Source organism: Asterias amurensis, chromosome 13 (assembly GCF_032118995.1).
Source record: "Asterias amurensis chromosome 13, ASM3211899v1".
In the NCBI taxonomy this organism is placed as follows: domain Eukaryota; kingdom Metazoa; phylum Echinodermata; class Asteroidea; order Forcipulatida; family Asteriidae; genus Asterias; species Asterias amurensis.
The window spans coordinates 8,770,613-8,788,124 of NC_092660.1; the positions used below are offsets into that span (position 1 = coordinate 8,770,613).

General features: G+C 38.5%; 1 protein-coding gene across 1 annotated transcript; it reads left to right on the plus strand.

The window, feature by feature from the left end:
- Positions 1-8: 8 nt before the first annotated feature.
- Positions 9-14,797, plus strand: LOC139946334 (dehydrogenase/reductase SDR family member 12-like). Its single transcript, XM_071943970.1, has 8 exons — positions 9-37; positions 7,068-7,201; positions 7,609-7,685; positions 9,997-10,092; positions 10,948-11,091; positions 11,340-11,447; positions 12,094-12,334; positions 13,715-14,797. Exons 1-8 carry the CDS (start codon positions 9-11, stop codon positions 13,825-13,827), a joined length of 942 nt encoding a protein of 313 aa, XP_071800071.1. The 3' UTR covers positions 13,828-14,797.
- Positions 14,798-17,512: the final 2,715 nt, after the last annotated feature.

A 17,512-nucleotide genomic window follows, 5' to 3' on the forward strand; every position in this document is an offset into this window, starting at 1 on the left:
ATGCCATGATGGATCAAGAACAACTCAGACGACTAAAGTAAGTCAAGTCAGACATGGGCCCAATTTCATAGAACTGCTTGAGCACAAAATTTGCTTTAAAGGCAGTGGACACTATTGGTAATTGTCAAAGACTAGCCTTCACAGTTGGTGTATCTCAACATATGCATAAAATAACACACCTGTGAAAATTTGAGCTCAATCGGTCATGGAACTTGCGAGAAAATAATGAAAGAAAAAACACCCTTGTCGTACACGAAGTTGTGTGCGTTTAGATGGTTGGTTTCGAGACCTCAAGTTCTAAATCTGAGGTCTCGAAATAAAATTCGTGGGAAAGTACTTCTTTCTCGAAAACTATGGCACTTCAGAGGGTGCCGTTTCTCACAATGTTTTATACCATCAACCTCTCCCCATTACTCGTCACCAAGTAAGGTTTTGTGCTAATAATTATTTTGAGTAATTACCAATAGTGTCCACTGCCTTTAAGCAAAGACAATCCTTGCTTAGTAAAATTAGATTAACGGCCAAGACTCCACTCAAGTGTTATGCTAAGTAAACAATAGCTAAATACCAGTCACAATCAATGTATATGGCATGACATTTTCCCCAGTAACATGTGTATAACAAGCAAAAGCTAGTATCGTGCTTAAGCAAATTTTGTGCTTAAGCAGCTCAATGGAATTAGCCCCTGATCTGTTGTTTTAGAGATGTAGATATATTGTATTAATAATAATAATAATAAGACATTTGTAAAGCGCCTAATGCAAAAGCCTCTAAGCGCATTAAAGAAAACAATAAAATAAACAATTAGAGAAAGATACAAGATACAAATAAGCAAACTACAAAAAAGAAGCTTTAAACAAATGAGTTTTCAACAAGGACTTAAAACATTGTAAAGTATTAGCTTGGCGAATATGCACAGGAAGACTATTCCAAAGAAACGGTGCGGCGTTAGAAAAAGATCTGTGGCCATAAAAAATGGAAGAAGCTCTAGTAGCAGAAAGCAATGACTGTTGAGATGATCGTAAAGTCCGAGTAGGGGAATAATGATGAACAAGTTCAGATAAATACGCAGGAGATTGACATGTTTGAGCCTTGAAAGTTAACAGAAGAATTTTGTAAACTGTTCTAAACTTAACCGGGAGCCAATGCAATTGCATTAGTACAGGTGTAATATGGTGAGAACGAGGCAGACAAGAAACGAGGCGAGCAGCAGTGTTCTGTACACGTTGAATTTTAGCAAGATCTTTATCGGGGAGTCCATACAGAAGTGAATTGCAGGAATCAAGTCTAGTAGTGACGAAGGCATGAACAAGACGAAGAGTAGTAGCTTCATCCAGGTAGCGGCGAATTTGTGATATTTTCCTAATAGCCATGAGAGCTCCTTTGCAAACATTATCAACATGTCTACTTATGCACAATGATGAATCCATAATAACACCGAGATTACGGGCAAATTCAGATGGTTCAATGACAGACTGGGCAATTTGTACTGTTGGCGGAGAAATCTTTTTTGCGAAACGAGATCTCAAAAATAAAATCTCAGTTTTTGAGTCATTCAAAGCAAGTTTATTTGACAACGCCCAAGATTTGACATCTTGAATGCACACTTCAACTTTTGCAATGGCAGAAGCGCGATCAGCTGGATCAAATGTAATGTAAAGCTGGGTGTCGTCAGCGTAAGCAACACTAGAAATACCATGGGCAGCAATGAGGTCTTGCAAGGGTGCACTGAACAATATCAATTCAAGTGGCCCAGCTACTGAACCTTGTGGAACACCACACCAGAGATGATGGCGATCTGATTTAACATTGTTGATGAGAACATGCTGGGTTCTGTTGTTCAGATAAGAAGAGAACCAGTTAAGGGCAGTTCCAGTAATTCCATAGCGTGAAGATAAACGTTGGATGAGATGCTCATGGTTGATAGTGTCAAATGCAGCTGAAAAATCTAACAGCACGAGGATTGCTTCCTTATGGTTGTCCAGTGCACGTAAGATTTCGTCCTGCACACGAACAAGAGCAGTCTCAGTACTGTGGAAAGGACGATAAGCAGACTGCATTTCAGCAAGGAGGTTATTTTCATGGAGATAGTCATGAAGTTGACTAACAACAGCACGCTCAATCAATTTGGAGATGAATCTCAAGTTAGAGATAGGACGATAATTTGACAAACACTCTGGGTCCAAATGTTGCTTTTTCAGAAGTGGCAGGATGCAAGCCTCCTTAAGATGATCAGGGAAATGACCAAAAGACAAAGATCTATTAATAATCTCTGTGAAGACTGGCAGCAATTCAGAATAACACTCCTTAAAAACAGATAATGGCAGAGGGTCCAGCTTGCAGGAGGTAATCGAACAAGATTTGATCATCTTCATCACTTCATCAGAAGTGACTACACGAAAAGTGGCGAATGACGAAGTACAATGATCATGAATGTCAACGGAGATGGGTGGAGGATGATTATTATCAAATCTGCCATACAGTTTCTTAATTTTGTCTTCGAAGAAACTAGCGAAATTGTTGGCAAGATCAACAGGATTATCACAACTTGGAAGCTTTTTCAAACACTTCGGAGAAGAAAGCTTGTCAATAACACGGAACAGACTTCGTTGGTTGCACTCGGATATTTGATGGCGATGATAATTGTTTACAAGGTCTCTGTATATAATACACTGTTCTTTATACAACTCATGATGCACAGCAAGGCCAGATTTTATCCACTTTCGCTCACTACGACGTTTCATTTGCTTGGCTGCACGTAAAGTATCGCTATACCATGGAGCATGAGGGCGTAGTATTACAGTTTTTAGAACTTCAGGAGCATGATTATCTAGAATAACCTTAAGAACAGAATCGTATTGCAAAACAAGTTCATCTAAATCGATGGCAGGATCCGTCATCAAAGAAGAGTTACAAATATCAGATTTAAAAGAAGGCATATCAATTGAACGAAGTTTGCGAGTAAGTAATGTCTTAGTTGATGCTGGAGGGCGAGCAATATTAATCAGACACTTCACAGCAGCATGGTCAGAAGGAAGATCATGATGAGTTGAAACCGAAGAAATTAAATCATCAGTGACATTAGAAATCAGTAAATCCAATGTATGTCCAGCGATATGAGTAGACGAAGTAACATGTTGTTGAAGGTTGGAAGTATCTAACAAGTCACGAAAAATAACAGTTTCACGGTTGTTGGGAACATCCATATGAAAATTAAAGTCATCGGACAAGAGAAAACTGCAGGGATTAGCGATGAGTGCTTCAATTAGGCATCCAAACTCTTCAAGGAACATCGGAAATGTGAGATTATTTTTCTTGTTAGGTGGAGGTCGATAGATGATGAGAAGACGGAAAGATGACGACATTGATGATAAAGTGAGCTCCATATGTTCAAAGGCTCTAAATTCATGATTTTGGTGAATATTTATATCAATACCAGTTCTCACAATGATACCAACACCACCTGCTCTTGAATGAAGACGTGGACAGTGGTGGAAAACATAGTTAGGTAAAGTGTTACTGATGTCAGCAAGAGTACGATTATCTCGATCCCCTCCAGTTAACCAAGTCTCAGTGATGGCAAGTATATCTAACTGATGACTGATTACAAAATCACAGAGTGCAGTAGATGTATCCTTGGATTTAATAGAGTGAGCATTCCATACAGCAAAACGAAGATTCTTATTAGACTGTACAGATAAATGATGAGAGTCAATGGAGGTAGGCAATATGGAGGTAGGCAATATGGAGGTGGGTAATATGGAAGTGGGTAACTGTTTCATTCGTCGACGCCCACCCTTTTTCCCTCGATGTGTACGTCGATTGCATCTTGAGTTAATACTTTGGGTGACATTTATTCCAAGATGCTTAATATGATCCAAAACAGAAGGGTCCAGTGTGTAGTTCAAACCAATAGAACCAGAGGCCAAGTTCAAATGTAAGAGTTCATCACGATCATAATTAATGGGAGACAAACGGGAACTGGAAGATCTAGGAATACTGTTACAAGAAAGAGGTCCTGGGTTAGGATTGATGTCACCAGATGTTAGAAGTTGCAATTGAAAGGTAGCACTTGAGTTGCAATAGTAAGGAATGCGAAGACTCATATATTTATGATGTCGAGGATGTTGTTTTCCGTACTGTTCATTTGTACCAATGCACATGTAGTTCCAATAAGTGCCTGCAGAAGGCCCAATTAACGAGTTGTCCAGTAAGGAATCATCACAAGGTGTGAGACCAAACAGGAAGAAGATCAACAGGAAGATTAATGGCTTCATTGTTGCACTAGCAAGACGCCAAAACTAGCACAATGCAATAAACAGTCACACTAGAAGATAATCCGGGATTACCATGGGCAGGTTCAATAAACAGAGGTGAATGAAGAGTCCATGTACATGTAGATGGCAAAACATTGTTGAAATCCAAACTAAGAAGAAAACTCAGCGAAATGTTTTCATTAAAAACTCAAATGTAGAATCAGGAAACAGCACAAAAAGAGTCCAGTAGATTCCTGGTACAAAGCTCTATCCACAGATATAAAATTGAACACAATAGGAGCTCAAAATACATAAATAATTGCAGAAAAGAGAGAGAGAGAGAGAACACTTTAGTGGTCGCTTGTAAGGCGCACCAACTACTATTGTATTGTATTGTATTGAGTTTTATATATTAAAAAAAATAATAAAAAGGGGAAACAAACCCCCATACCCTGATGAAGGGTTACAACAATAACCAAATTTATTCTAACAAAGTTAGTTAGGAGAGTTTAGCGTGAACAAAAATGTTAAGTTGTGTTTGGGTTTCCTTGGACTTAAAAGCAGAAAATATTCACTTCGGAACACAACTCATATTGGTTTTATCGTGCTGAGCATCTAAACTTTGCCAAGACTGACATATCGAGGATTGTACAAACAACTTGGGTATGTGACGATATCGAGGATTGTACAAATAACTTGGGTATGGTTTTATCTCGAAATTTCCTTTTAAACGTCTTACGCTTATTTCTTTGGGTAGAAGAGCCCGGGAATCATCATGTAATATTTCAAAACCAGTTACAAACAAAAACATTACATAATTTTTGTCTAGATGTATCACAAAGTACATGTTGACAACGAATTCCTGGCAAACTCAAAAGTGCATTTCATTTGACCAAACCAAAGGTATTCGGGATCTTGAGGAACAAAGGCGGTTTCCCCGCATTTCCTAAGCTAATGTCCTCCTGAAAAGCATTATAAAGAATGGAGTCTGTAGGTTGACTGGTTAAAGGCACCTGGAAATATGATTTTTTTAAGACGTGAGTTTGAACGCTGCGAAAAAGGTTTTTTTTCTGGCATTTTTCCGGCAATGCCGACCAGGTGTATTGCTGCTGGATGCAACAAAACAACTAAAGATGGGGTCAGTCTTCATCTGTTTCCTGCAGATCCCAAGTATAGGCGGTTGTGGGCTGCGAAAGTCAGATTAACTAAAGCAAAGTGGTCCGGTCAGACGTATTTTTCAGCGCTATGCAGCGAACACTTCGAGCCGTCGTGCTTCGAATCCGGGATACACCACTCATTTGACATGACGAGAAGAGCCATTCTTAAACACGACGCCGTTCTTAACAATTTTTCGAGCTAGTGGGAAGTTGAAGAAGGTATCTGAAAGACGTGACGAACCCAGAGGAGCATTTGCTAAACGTGAAAAAATTCGGGTAAGTTTGAACTTTGAGGGTATGTTTTTAGCTTTTGCCAAGTGACAAGATTTTTTGTTGGTACCGAATGCGATTCACCGTGCGTGCAGGTCCTATGTGACCGTCCGCACATTATACAGCAGCCATAGTGCGTGCGTGCAGTCTGCTCCGTGGCCGTATTTCTATAATAATACGTAGGCAGACCCACATCTTACAACCCATTTGGTCACTAAAAAGTCGCATAGTTAAATAAAAATAGCAGCAATAGCTTTTGTAAAAACCACTAGGCGTTCAACATGTTGTTTTGACGTGCCATAATCCCAGACGTAATGTACGGGGGCCTGACTACAAATTTTCTTTTCAAATATCGCGCCTTGAATTACGTCACGAATAGCGCCCTCTCGGGTCGGGGCCTACTCGTAAATTTGTAAATACAATTAAAACGAATATTTTTAAACCTTAACTTTTTATTCACGTTCCTCTCATAAAAACACATATTATAGTGACAAAAGCTTTATTTAAAAAAAATACCACTTCCAGGTGACTTTAACTAAAGCAGGTATTTAAAGACATGGGCCCAATTTCATTTCATTGCTTAGTAAAATCAGATTACCGGCCAAGACTCCACTCAGTTGTAATGCTAAGTAAACAACAGCTTAATACTAGTCATAAGCAATGTATATGGCAGGAAATTTTGGCCAGTAACATGTGTAAAATAAGCGAGCTATTTTCGTGCTTAAGCAAATTATTTGCTTAAGCAGCTCTATGAAATTGGCCCCTGGACACATTTGGTAATTGTCAAAGACCAGTCTTCTAACGGTGTATCTCAACATATGCACAAAATAACAAACCTGTGGAAATTTGAATTCATGATTGGTCGTCGAGATAGCGAGATAATAATGGAAGAAAAAACACCCTTGTCACACGAAGGTGTGTGCTTTCAGATGCTGGATTTTGAGACCTCAAAATTTGGTGGACACCAAATCTGTTGCGGCACAAAATCTCCGATGAGCACGGCGGACAGGACCTAATTTATTCTAGGAGACGCTCTCTCGGGGGACGCTGTACCCTAGCAAGCCATGCAGGTAAATTGGTCCGGGGGACAAATTCACCGGGAACAGAATCTCCGTCCACACCGGCGCTCTTCTTTAAGTTTTAGACTACAAAGCAAAATATTGTATTTCAATTTAATAGGAGTATTAACAAATGGTCTCACATAGGCATTTGTATAATGTGCTTTGCTCAGTCTAAGTAAAGTCAGTAAAAACGAAAGGGCCTGAAGTAGAGAACTCAGAAAAGATACACCAAATTTATAGCTTTTAAATCCCAGAAATTGTCCTTGTCAAGAACGCATGACCATCTCATCTATTTTATTAGCGTTATTTCTTTCCCAAAATAGGGCTGGATTCCTGGCTGCTTCAAAGAACTTTGACGAAAATGACTTAAATGTTGATTTGTCTGGCAAATCATTTATGTTGACCGGAGCAAACACAGGCATTGGGAAAAGCGTAACTATGGAACTTGCTAAACGAGGTAAGCCCTGGGAAGATGGACAACGTCCATGGAAAGGGAGGATTTCGTTGTGATAGCTTTCAAAGTTTTCGTGTAATAACAATAATAGTTAGATATATATATTGCGCGATTTAAAAAAAAAAAAACAATGCGTCATTCCAACAGCTTTATTCCACACATTGTATCTCTTTCGAACCCCTAATTGCCTTGTGCATGCTGCCCTCCCCCATCCCACAATCTAGACTGTTTTAAGGGGAATAATGGAATATCAATTCCTACCTCATAAGCTCCTCTGAGTTTTTCTTCTTGCAGCTTAGGCCCTTACCATACCAAGATCGGCTTTATCCTTATTTGAGGCAAACTCGCATTAAACAAAGTTGTAAAAATGTCATACCAAAACACCTTTTTTATGATTTAACTTTTTTCAGGTGGCACTGTTCATATGATTTGCCAGCATGCTGATGAGGAAACAAGGAAAGAGGTTGTTGAGAAAACTGGGAACGAGGTAAGTGATCAAGGTCAATGAGTGAAACTAACGCTTTTTCAATTTTTTTTTAACAACTAGCTTCCATTCTGTGCAAATCGAAAGTAAATTCTTATGAAGACGATCAGGGTATACTGATTGCAAACGTTCGTTAACCATCAGTTCTTTTGAGAACCAACACTAAAAAGAGATATTCATAAATACCTCAGACAGTTTCGCTATTCCTATTGGTGGAGAGCGCGTCACGTGGGTGTGTATAAACCTTTGTTTGTGACCGGTCAAAAGTGTTAATTCACGGGCGTGACACGCGACCTTGCACCTGTTCTTATAAGACAGTTTCTTCATTCCTATTGGTCGAGAGCAACGGCTGAAACAGTTGTGCCACATCACGCGATACGCGCGACGCGCAAAGCATTCCTTTATTATAAGGAGTTGTTTACCCGAGGGCGGCGGAGGGCTTTACCATTTCATAGCTGGAGGGGTGTTGTGTTGAAAGAAATCATTTAACAATTACAATTTTTGCATTTTTTAAATACTTTTTGACCAAAAAGTGATGATGTTTTTGACCGTAAAGGTCTTTATGAATATGAATCAAAGTGTGTTGAATCGGTTTTCAACTAGCGGGTTTAAACCCGCCGAGGCCTGGTTCTTGATAATTTACCTCGACTTCTTCTCGGTAAAATTATCAAGAACCAGGTCTCGTTGGGATTAAACCACTACTAGTTGAAAACCTCTTCACCACAAATTGATTCCCCTATTTACATGGTGTTACCGCAAACCTCTCTTCGTTTATACTTCCACCACATTTTGTTTATATTATATATTTTTTCCCGGGGGTTTCGTTTTTATTGACTTCTTGATTCACACTCTAGAAAGAAGTAAATAACAATAGCAACAGATTGTTTATAATGTGGTAAGAAACATTAGTCTTGGCACAGTACCGAGAGAGCGCCCCAGTGGTTTTACTGTTTGAGGCGTACATAATCTTCTCCGCAATGAAGTCTTTCCTTAAATCAATCTTTAGGAGCGGTAAAGATGGACATTTCACATTCATTTTCATTAAACGACTTAAATTTTGCTTAGTTATTCCACATGGGGAAAATATAGATTGAATACAATTTAGATGGGGCCCGTTTTTGGGAGCTGCATTATTTCATGACAATTACGGATTTGTGAAGAATATATGACGATCAAAACCCACCGCAGAAAAATACATGCTGCCATGGAATGTGAATCTGTTGAACTAGTGGTTTCTTGCAGTTAAGATTTGAGTTATGAAGCTTTGGAAATGGACCGTGATATCCAGGACGTCACTGTAGTGTAATACACGGAGGTGTAAGGCCGCCAAGGCTAGGGCACCAGCATAAAACAATACATTTCCCCGTCTAAAATAGCATTTTGTGGCAATTTGCAAAGTTGTGCCGCCTGATGAGCATGACATTCATCAATGTGGCTATATTATTAATACCAAACATATAACACTGGACAGGTTTGTTTAACACCAAGAAACATACCAGCACAAACATTGCAACGACACATCAGCTTCGGTTTTTATGTGCTGCAAAATAGGCTATAAAATAGGTATTCCGTGAGTATGATAGAGCGGGACTAAAATGTATAATGATATTCAGATGTGTTTGAGCATTAATTGAGCATGTTTTGCTGCTAGATATACACATCATGAATACTCAGCAGATTATGGATACAAAAAATATAAATAAACGTGGAATTTAGTGAGCGTATATTTTAATTCAAAGAGTCCTATGTATCGGTAATTACACAATTACAAAGGAGCAAATACAAGCAGAAGAATAAATAAGTAAACAAAACAAAATCAAAAAGAGTTACCAATAGGAAACCAACAAATAAGTATGTTATAGGCCCTATAGACGAAACATATTTTTTTTATAACTTTTTACAAAATACTTTATCGTATTTTGCTTTATAACGACATTTCAAATGTTGAATTAAACACGTATGCAGTTGATCGCGAAGCACTTACGGGATGGGTTCCTGGGCCGTTTAAGGGCCCGGGAATTTTTGATTCCGCTATAGATGCTCTGTGGTGTAATCTTACGCCAACTATTGGCAAAATAATTGACGACCTTTCGTCATTCAGGTTCTTTTAATAGTCTGTATACCATTAAATACCATTAAATGGGTCATATCCGGGGTTTTTCTTTCTTAGGAATCGCAACATTTCAATACCCTGTGTATGACATTTTCTTCATTTTACACTGCTACACTAATTGCAAAATTCCAAAATCAACATAAATGAAGAAAGTGTGTTTCTTTCCCTTTATTGTTTACACATTCTTATATCCTGTCCCAGAACATACATCTACACGTACTGGAGCTATCCAAGCCCAGAGAGGTCTACGAATTTGCAACAAAGTTCGCGAAGGACTGGAAGGAGCTTCATGTTTTGGTATGGAATGGTCTTATCACATTGCGCCTCTCCTTTAAATTTATTTTTAAAAACGTTCCTCGATAATCCAATAAAATTATTGATAGGTCGCTTTTGGGCTGTAAAAAGTGTTTGTTTTGAAACGAGTAGGCTTGTGGTTGTATACATTCATTTTTAAATGATCTATTAACAAATATCCCTTCAAATTTGAGGATTTTAATTAAATTAAAAATGTTATCTAATGTCTTTAAATTACCATGAACTCCATCGTGTTTCTGATTCGCTGACTGGTGATCAGAAAATTTCAGGGCACCGGCTCTTTTAAATTCTGGCCTAAACTGTTTGCTTATAATTTGTATAAACATCAAAAGGTGTGTATCCAACTTAAAGTAGACACTTGTACATCTCGAACAACGGAGCAATGACCTCGTTAATTTAACGGGGCTGTGTTGCCATGATCAAAGCCCTGATATGTGAGTTTGAACTCTCGACAGCAAGCAAATGAACCATACAGAGGAAGGACACATACGTGCAGTAACTTGGTGAAAGATCATAATGTACAGCCATAGACCTGTGCCTAATTCCATAGAGCTGCGTAAGCTCAAAAAGAAGCTAAGCACAACAGAATTATGCTTACCAGGACAGGGTTACCGGCCACTATACCATGTCACATGTACAATTTGTTGCTGGTATCCTGCTCATTTCTGCAAAGCCGGAAATGTTTGAGCAGTATTTTCTGCTTTGAGTAGCTTTATGAAATTGGTCTCTGCTTTGATTATGACGACACAGCCCCTTCCTTTATAAAGGATTTCAGTGTTAATGTATAGTGCCTTTTTGAAAACAGGTAATGTTTAATTATCGTGCTGTTATTATTAGGTGAACAATGCTGCAGATGTAGTATATACAAGAGAGATTACGGACTTCGGTTTTGAACAAAACTTTGCAATAAATACCATGGGGCCGTACCTCCTTACGAAGACTCTGCTACCGACCATCAACAAGACCCCTGGATCACGAGTGGTGAGTTACGCCTATTTGTGAACACCTGAACACGTTTGACGTAACACTTCGAGGCTCAAGCAAACAAATCAAATAATCAATCAATTACGTTTCAAATAATGGCTTTTGTTAATAAGTTTATATGTTTTCTTTAAACAAATACCATGTCATTTTAATAAGGGAATGACAAGTTGTAAAAACAAAAAGCTCCATTGAAAAATCGGATTTGATAGTAAACGTAAAACTAAAAGTGTTCACACTTTTGACAGATCATGGTTTCTACACGCAGAGCCTACGAAGAAAAAGCGAATCTCTCTGATCTTAACAACGAAAACATGGAATCGTACGATGGATACGATTGCCAGTTACGGAGCAAGGTATATAAGTTTAATTTTCTCTTATTTATTTATTTATTTATTTGTTTATTTATTTATTTAGATATATATTTATTTATTTGTACAGAGACAACAGTTTATGCTTTTTGACATGTAAATCGATATCTACAGATAATAATATTTGTAAGAATATATTTTTTTAGTTGTCCCAAAGTACACAAAAAAGTTTATTTTTCTAAAAGGTTTCATAGACAAGTGACTGAATTTATTTGCCAAATATAACAAACTGTTTAGGTTTATATGCTTTTATACATGTAAAACGATAACAAACGAGATAGAATACATTACAGCTAATAATAATTTCAATTGAATACAGATGTCCCAAAGTACAGAATACTTATTTCATTTCGAATTAATTTTCTAAAAAGTTCCATGGACAACAACTGAGTGAACTTTCTTGCAAAATAAAATAAACTCCTCAGGTCTCTTTTTAAAAAGCTATGCTACAACGACGTCTATCGTTCTTTTTCATTTTTAAAGTTTGAAAGCTATTACAAGAATAATGTATACGTTAATAATGCAACCATATCTATAGAACCCTTGCATTGGCCTCCATATTTGATGCAACGAGTACACTTTTCCAAAATGGCGGACAATGACGTCATGTTTAATCATTCCATACATGCAGCGTCACCAATTCATTATGAATGAAATCTGGGCCAAGGAGTATCTGAACGTGCGCTTCTCGGCAATGCGTCCCGGGATAGTGGACACGCCATTGTTGAGCAAATATCTACCGCAGTTCGCGATCCAGACCGCACGTGGAAAGGACACGCTGCGCACACCGGAACAGGGTGCGGATACCATTGTGTGGCTGTGTGTCACAGAGAAGGTCCTCGCTCAACAACCAAGTGCGAATTTTTACTTGGGTGCGTATTATGCATATTAAAACCCTCCCATTCAACTTTCATAAAATGCCTGGTGAGTGGGCCAACAATTCAAAAAAGCTAAACGTAGAATTGCTAGTGTATTGTGGATATCACATTCATTCATCGCATGAGGTCCATAAGGCAGGTCAGTGCATTTTGTATCATTCAGCACCAATGGATGATATTGGTTGCGTCACACCATGGTGAGGTGGCCAGACAGAACACTGGGGAAAAGGAACTACATTTTGGTTTCCTAATGGAACTTTGGTTCAAAAAGTATTTCCCCGATCCGAGGGCTGACCATCATTGAAGCTGGTGAGTATTTCATTGACCTGGGGTCATGAAGTCAGTATGTGACGCAGCCTGAACATCTGGCCTCCTTCGAGGCTCATTAATTACGCCAGATACCAGCCTTATGCCGACGTTTCGTTGGTTGACTCAGCAGGATTCAAAGTTTGGACGTAATGCTAAGGGTGGTTGATTGGTGCTCAAACAGTACACAGATAGAAGTGCATCCATGTTAACAAGGGCCCGAAGAAAAAAAGGTGCTATACGTGTACATACAAACAAACGGTGGCAGTACACCTGTGTACAACCATAGATCAAGGGTATAACTTTCAATCCCTGTATTTCAATCCCCGTCAAAAGTCACCTTTGACCTCACTTTCTTGTACCAAAGCTGCATTGTTTTTATAGCCTTCATTGTGTTATGGTGTTCATGCACCTTTTTTGCGTGTAAAATGTTTAAAGCTATTTTGCTTATATTTGTTACTGTTGTACTTTCTCAAAGCTGTTGTATGTAATTTTCTTAAAACTGTTGTATGTAATTTTCTTAAAGGAACACGTTGCCTTGGATCGGACGAGTTGGTCTATTAAAAGCGTTTGAAACCGTTTGTTATGAAATGCATATGGTTAGAAAGATGTTTTAAAAGTAGAATATAATGATCCACACAAGTATCACTCGAAATTGCACAGTTTTCCTTTTACGTCGCGAACTATCACGGTCGGCCATTTATGGGAGTCAAAATTTTGACTCCCATAGAAATGGCCGACCTTGTTAGTCGACAGGGTAAAAAGAAACCCACGCAATTTCGAGGCATATTTGTGTAGATCATTGTATTCTACCTTTACAATATCTTTCTAACCATATACATTTTACATCAAAAGGTTACAGAACGCTTTTCAAAGACCAACTCGACCGATCCAAGGCAACGTTTTCCTTTAATCTTTTGCCATTTTTACTGTTATGCGCCCTCGAACAGGCTGGTCCTGAAGAGAGCGCAATATAAAACCAACAATCATCACACAATTAATATCCGTACCTCCACATGTCAAATGTACCAGCTTTTAATGTTTTTCCCCCTTTTCTCATAAATTCAGACCGTTCGGTTGTACCTATATATCAACATGTGCTGGACACAACATTGGAAGAGAAACTGGAACTCATGCACTCTCTGGAAAAAATGGCTAATGAGGTCAGAAAAGATGCGTAGGTCAAAGATCGTTGCAGGAATTAACAGAGAACAGGAGCAGCTCTACTCTGGCCTCAAAATATTTGTTGTTGGTGTAGTCCTAGCAATAAATTGGATATTAACTGATCTTTCTGCAGCCTCCGACACTTTTTTATGACGTCTCTTATAATCCTTACATGCATTAGAATTACTAGCGGGATGCCGCGCTTCGCGCGGCACCCCGCTAGATGAGGAGGATTCTAGTATACAAATGTTGTAAAAGGTAATGTGGGGGCAAGGGAGGTATTCTTACAGGTAATAATCATTTCGTAGGAGTGGATTAGAAATTGTATTTATAATCGGTATGGAAATTTGTCATTAATGTTGTATTTTGATAAAAATTAATTGTTGAGCGTGCACAACTTAGTTGTGAAACGTCGCGACGCGTCGCCTCCCCTCCTCACCTTCTCTCTTGCGTTCTCCAACTCAAGGAATTGGTGTTCGTTTCTGGAATTGAGCTTTAATATTGGGGATGGGTATACTTGGCAATGATTGTTCTTGGCATGATATGTAGGGTATTTCGTAATATTTTAGTGTTGATCCGTAATGTGGATTATGTTTCGCCTCATTTACGCATAGTTAGCTGTTCCGACCGTCCGTCGGAACAGGTATTGTTTTTGTCGAGATTTAAAAAACTTTTTAGGAACGTTTTTTTTTCAAAACGCCATAGGTTTAACGCACGACTTTTTTGTGGCAAGATAATCTCAGAAACGGTAGAAATGACAGACTAGAGTTCTATATTAAATCGAAGCTTAGTACGTAACTTAGTTTTTCTACGTATGATTTTTAATCTCTTAATCAATTAGCCGAGTTATTAAAGATATGAATATTTAATTAGGCAATCTTGTTAACAGCATATCTCCCAAAATAAACGTCCGATTTTCAAAAATTCTTCATATAATGATTCTCTGGGTATTGAAGATGTGCAAAATGAAGTAATTTTATATCTCACGTCATCTTGTAATTCTTTTATTAAATGTATACAGTTATTATATAAGGAATAAAATCGCGACGTCCGTGTTGATAGATCCAATGGGGCCGCGGTTAAACGCGAGTGCTATTACCCAGGTGATCTGAGTTCGAATCCTCTGGGAATCTCGACGAAATCAATGTATAGAGGCATACATTTTACATTTTTTTTACAATCAGAAATATGTACCCACATTAAAACGATCTGTACAACATGTTCTTTTTCCCTAAATTTTTGGCTCATGAGAAGCTTCTTTCCTGGAAAATAAAACGGTCCTGATTTTGTCCTCGCGCAGAACCATCTTTGGTGTACGTTCTTGTATGGAGGAGAGTCTACATACATGTACATGGTTCTACGTTACGAAGCATGGAGGGAAGATAATGATAGTTGAAAGCTTGCCGTGTTGTTGAAGTTTTTGAGAAAGGAGTAAAAAATAAATGTCACGAAAACTATAGTCTCAGTTTTAGCATGGAGGTAGAAATGGCACATGGTTTAAGCAAAGCATGTAAAAACGTATTAAGCTCTGAGCGTCGCGCGTCTTTGACCGGGCTCGTTTCAGGCGACGAGCGTAGACGACGAAAATAGACCGCCCGGGGATTTGGAATGATTTACGGGTAAAGTCACCTTGTTTGCGCCGAGGACCAATTGCCTAAACTAATTCCAGTGTTTCGCGTTACTTTCGGAAATTAGACCATGATCGACAAACAAAAACTCTTTGACAGGAATACAAAAGCAGAGATTTTATTATGCTGATCGTTTCTCTGGTGGTTGAGTGGCTCAGTTTTATAGAGCTGCTTATAATAAACAGGCAAAACATTTTGCTTTACAAAATTGCAGAAATTGAGCAGAACACCTGGATTCACAACTTGAACATGAGGCATGGTTAAGCTGCTTTTTGTGTTTAAAAAGCTATTATGTAGTTTGGTCCTGGGCCAATGGTTTTTAAAGGAAAGAATCGCAGCGCTTAAGTAATCAGGGAACTGTGCTTACGCTAAGCGTACTTTACAGCTTAGCAGGAAATGTGTTCTTCACGTCACAATTCGCATCAAAAAATTTGCTACAGTTGACTAATTGTGCTCAACTCCTGCGAAACTTTCACTGCGAAAACAGTGACTTAAAAATTTGATTTGCATTCGCAGGAAAAACCGTGCTTTACTTGAGACAAAAGTACGCAGGGGCGACTAGTGTGCTTTAGTGTTAAAGTCGTGACATAAATCATATCTCACAGCTTAGCAGGGATATTTTTGCTTGTGCGCGGGGAAACTTATCATATGTAATCTTTGCTTTGAACTAATTGCACAGAAATTTCAGCGCCTGCAAAGTAAGCGGAGAATGGTGGTTGTATAATAAATGGGCAGAGTTTGGTTGAAGCAGACAGAGCCATAAAACTGGGCCGTGTTCTATAGGGGAAATTATAGCTTGACATTTTGTGACAGTTTTGGTCTCTGCAACGTACACATACAAATACAGAGTCAGATACAGACATTACGGTGCAGAAATCGTGCAATTGAAATGTCTCATATAAAGAGCGCCCCCTATCGGCAGGAGTAGGAAAATAAAGGAGTATCCTACAAATTAATTATGTGTTTTTAAACACGTAAAATAATATTAGATGGAAGCTTTAGGATGTTTAGCTTAATTCCTATCATAAAACATATTACAATTATTTATTAATTAACCACCAGTGACCCTCATTTGCATATTAATTAGGAAATCTTTGCAGCATCATATCTCAAGAACTTCACGGCCGACTTTTCAACTGTTTGTTCTTAAAGACTCCTTGGGGGTTGGAGATTAATTTGAAAAACTGTGACATCAAGTTGACCTCTACTTCCGCGTCAACCGGAAGTGTCACCATATCTTAAGAACTATACAGCAGATTTTCAAAATATTTTCAGTTATAAACTCCTTAGGCATAAAATATTAACTTTAAAAAACCGTGACCTCAAGTTGACCCATACTTCCTGGTCAACCGGAAGTGGGACCATATCTCAAGAACTTTACAACAGATTATCAATTTTTGTTCAGTTATAGACTCCTTGGGCATTCAAGATTAGTTTGAAACAACTTTGACCCCATGTTGACCTTTACTTCCGGGTCAACCGGAAGTGAGCCCATATCTAAAAAAGTACAAAGCTAATGCTCAAACTTCAGTTATAGACTCTAAGGCAATAAATATTAGCTTTGGAAAACTGTGACCCCAAGTTGACCTCTACTTCTGGGTCAACCGGAACTGGGACTATATATCAAGATCTACACAACCGATTTTATAGACTCCTTGGCATTGCAGATTAATCTTTGGTAGCTGTGGGCCCATGTTGACCTTTACTTACGGGTCAACCGGGAAGTAAGACTTTATAACAAGAGCTACACAACTTTTTTGAAACCTTTTTTTCAGTTATATATTCCTTGGGCAATGAAGCACATAATCCAAGCAAAACAACACGGAACAGCTTCGTGTTTGTTCACAAACACTTAATGTCGAGTTTTAATTCAATCGGCTTTTGTCATTGTGTCAATTTTATCCACTGCACTGAGTATTTCCCAGCTAAGATGACTGTAAGGGTAATAATGCTTAGTCGACTAAAAATATAGCACGTACACTGCTCCAATGACACACTTATTTTATTGTGTTGAGCACATTTGGTACAATTTAGTTACACGGATTTGAGTGGTCTAAGTCTGGTCTCCCCCTCA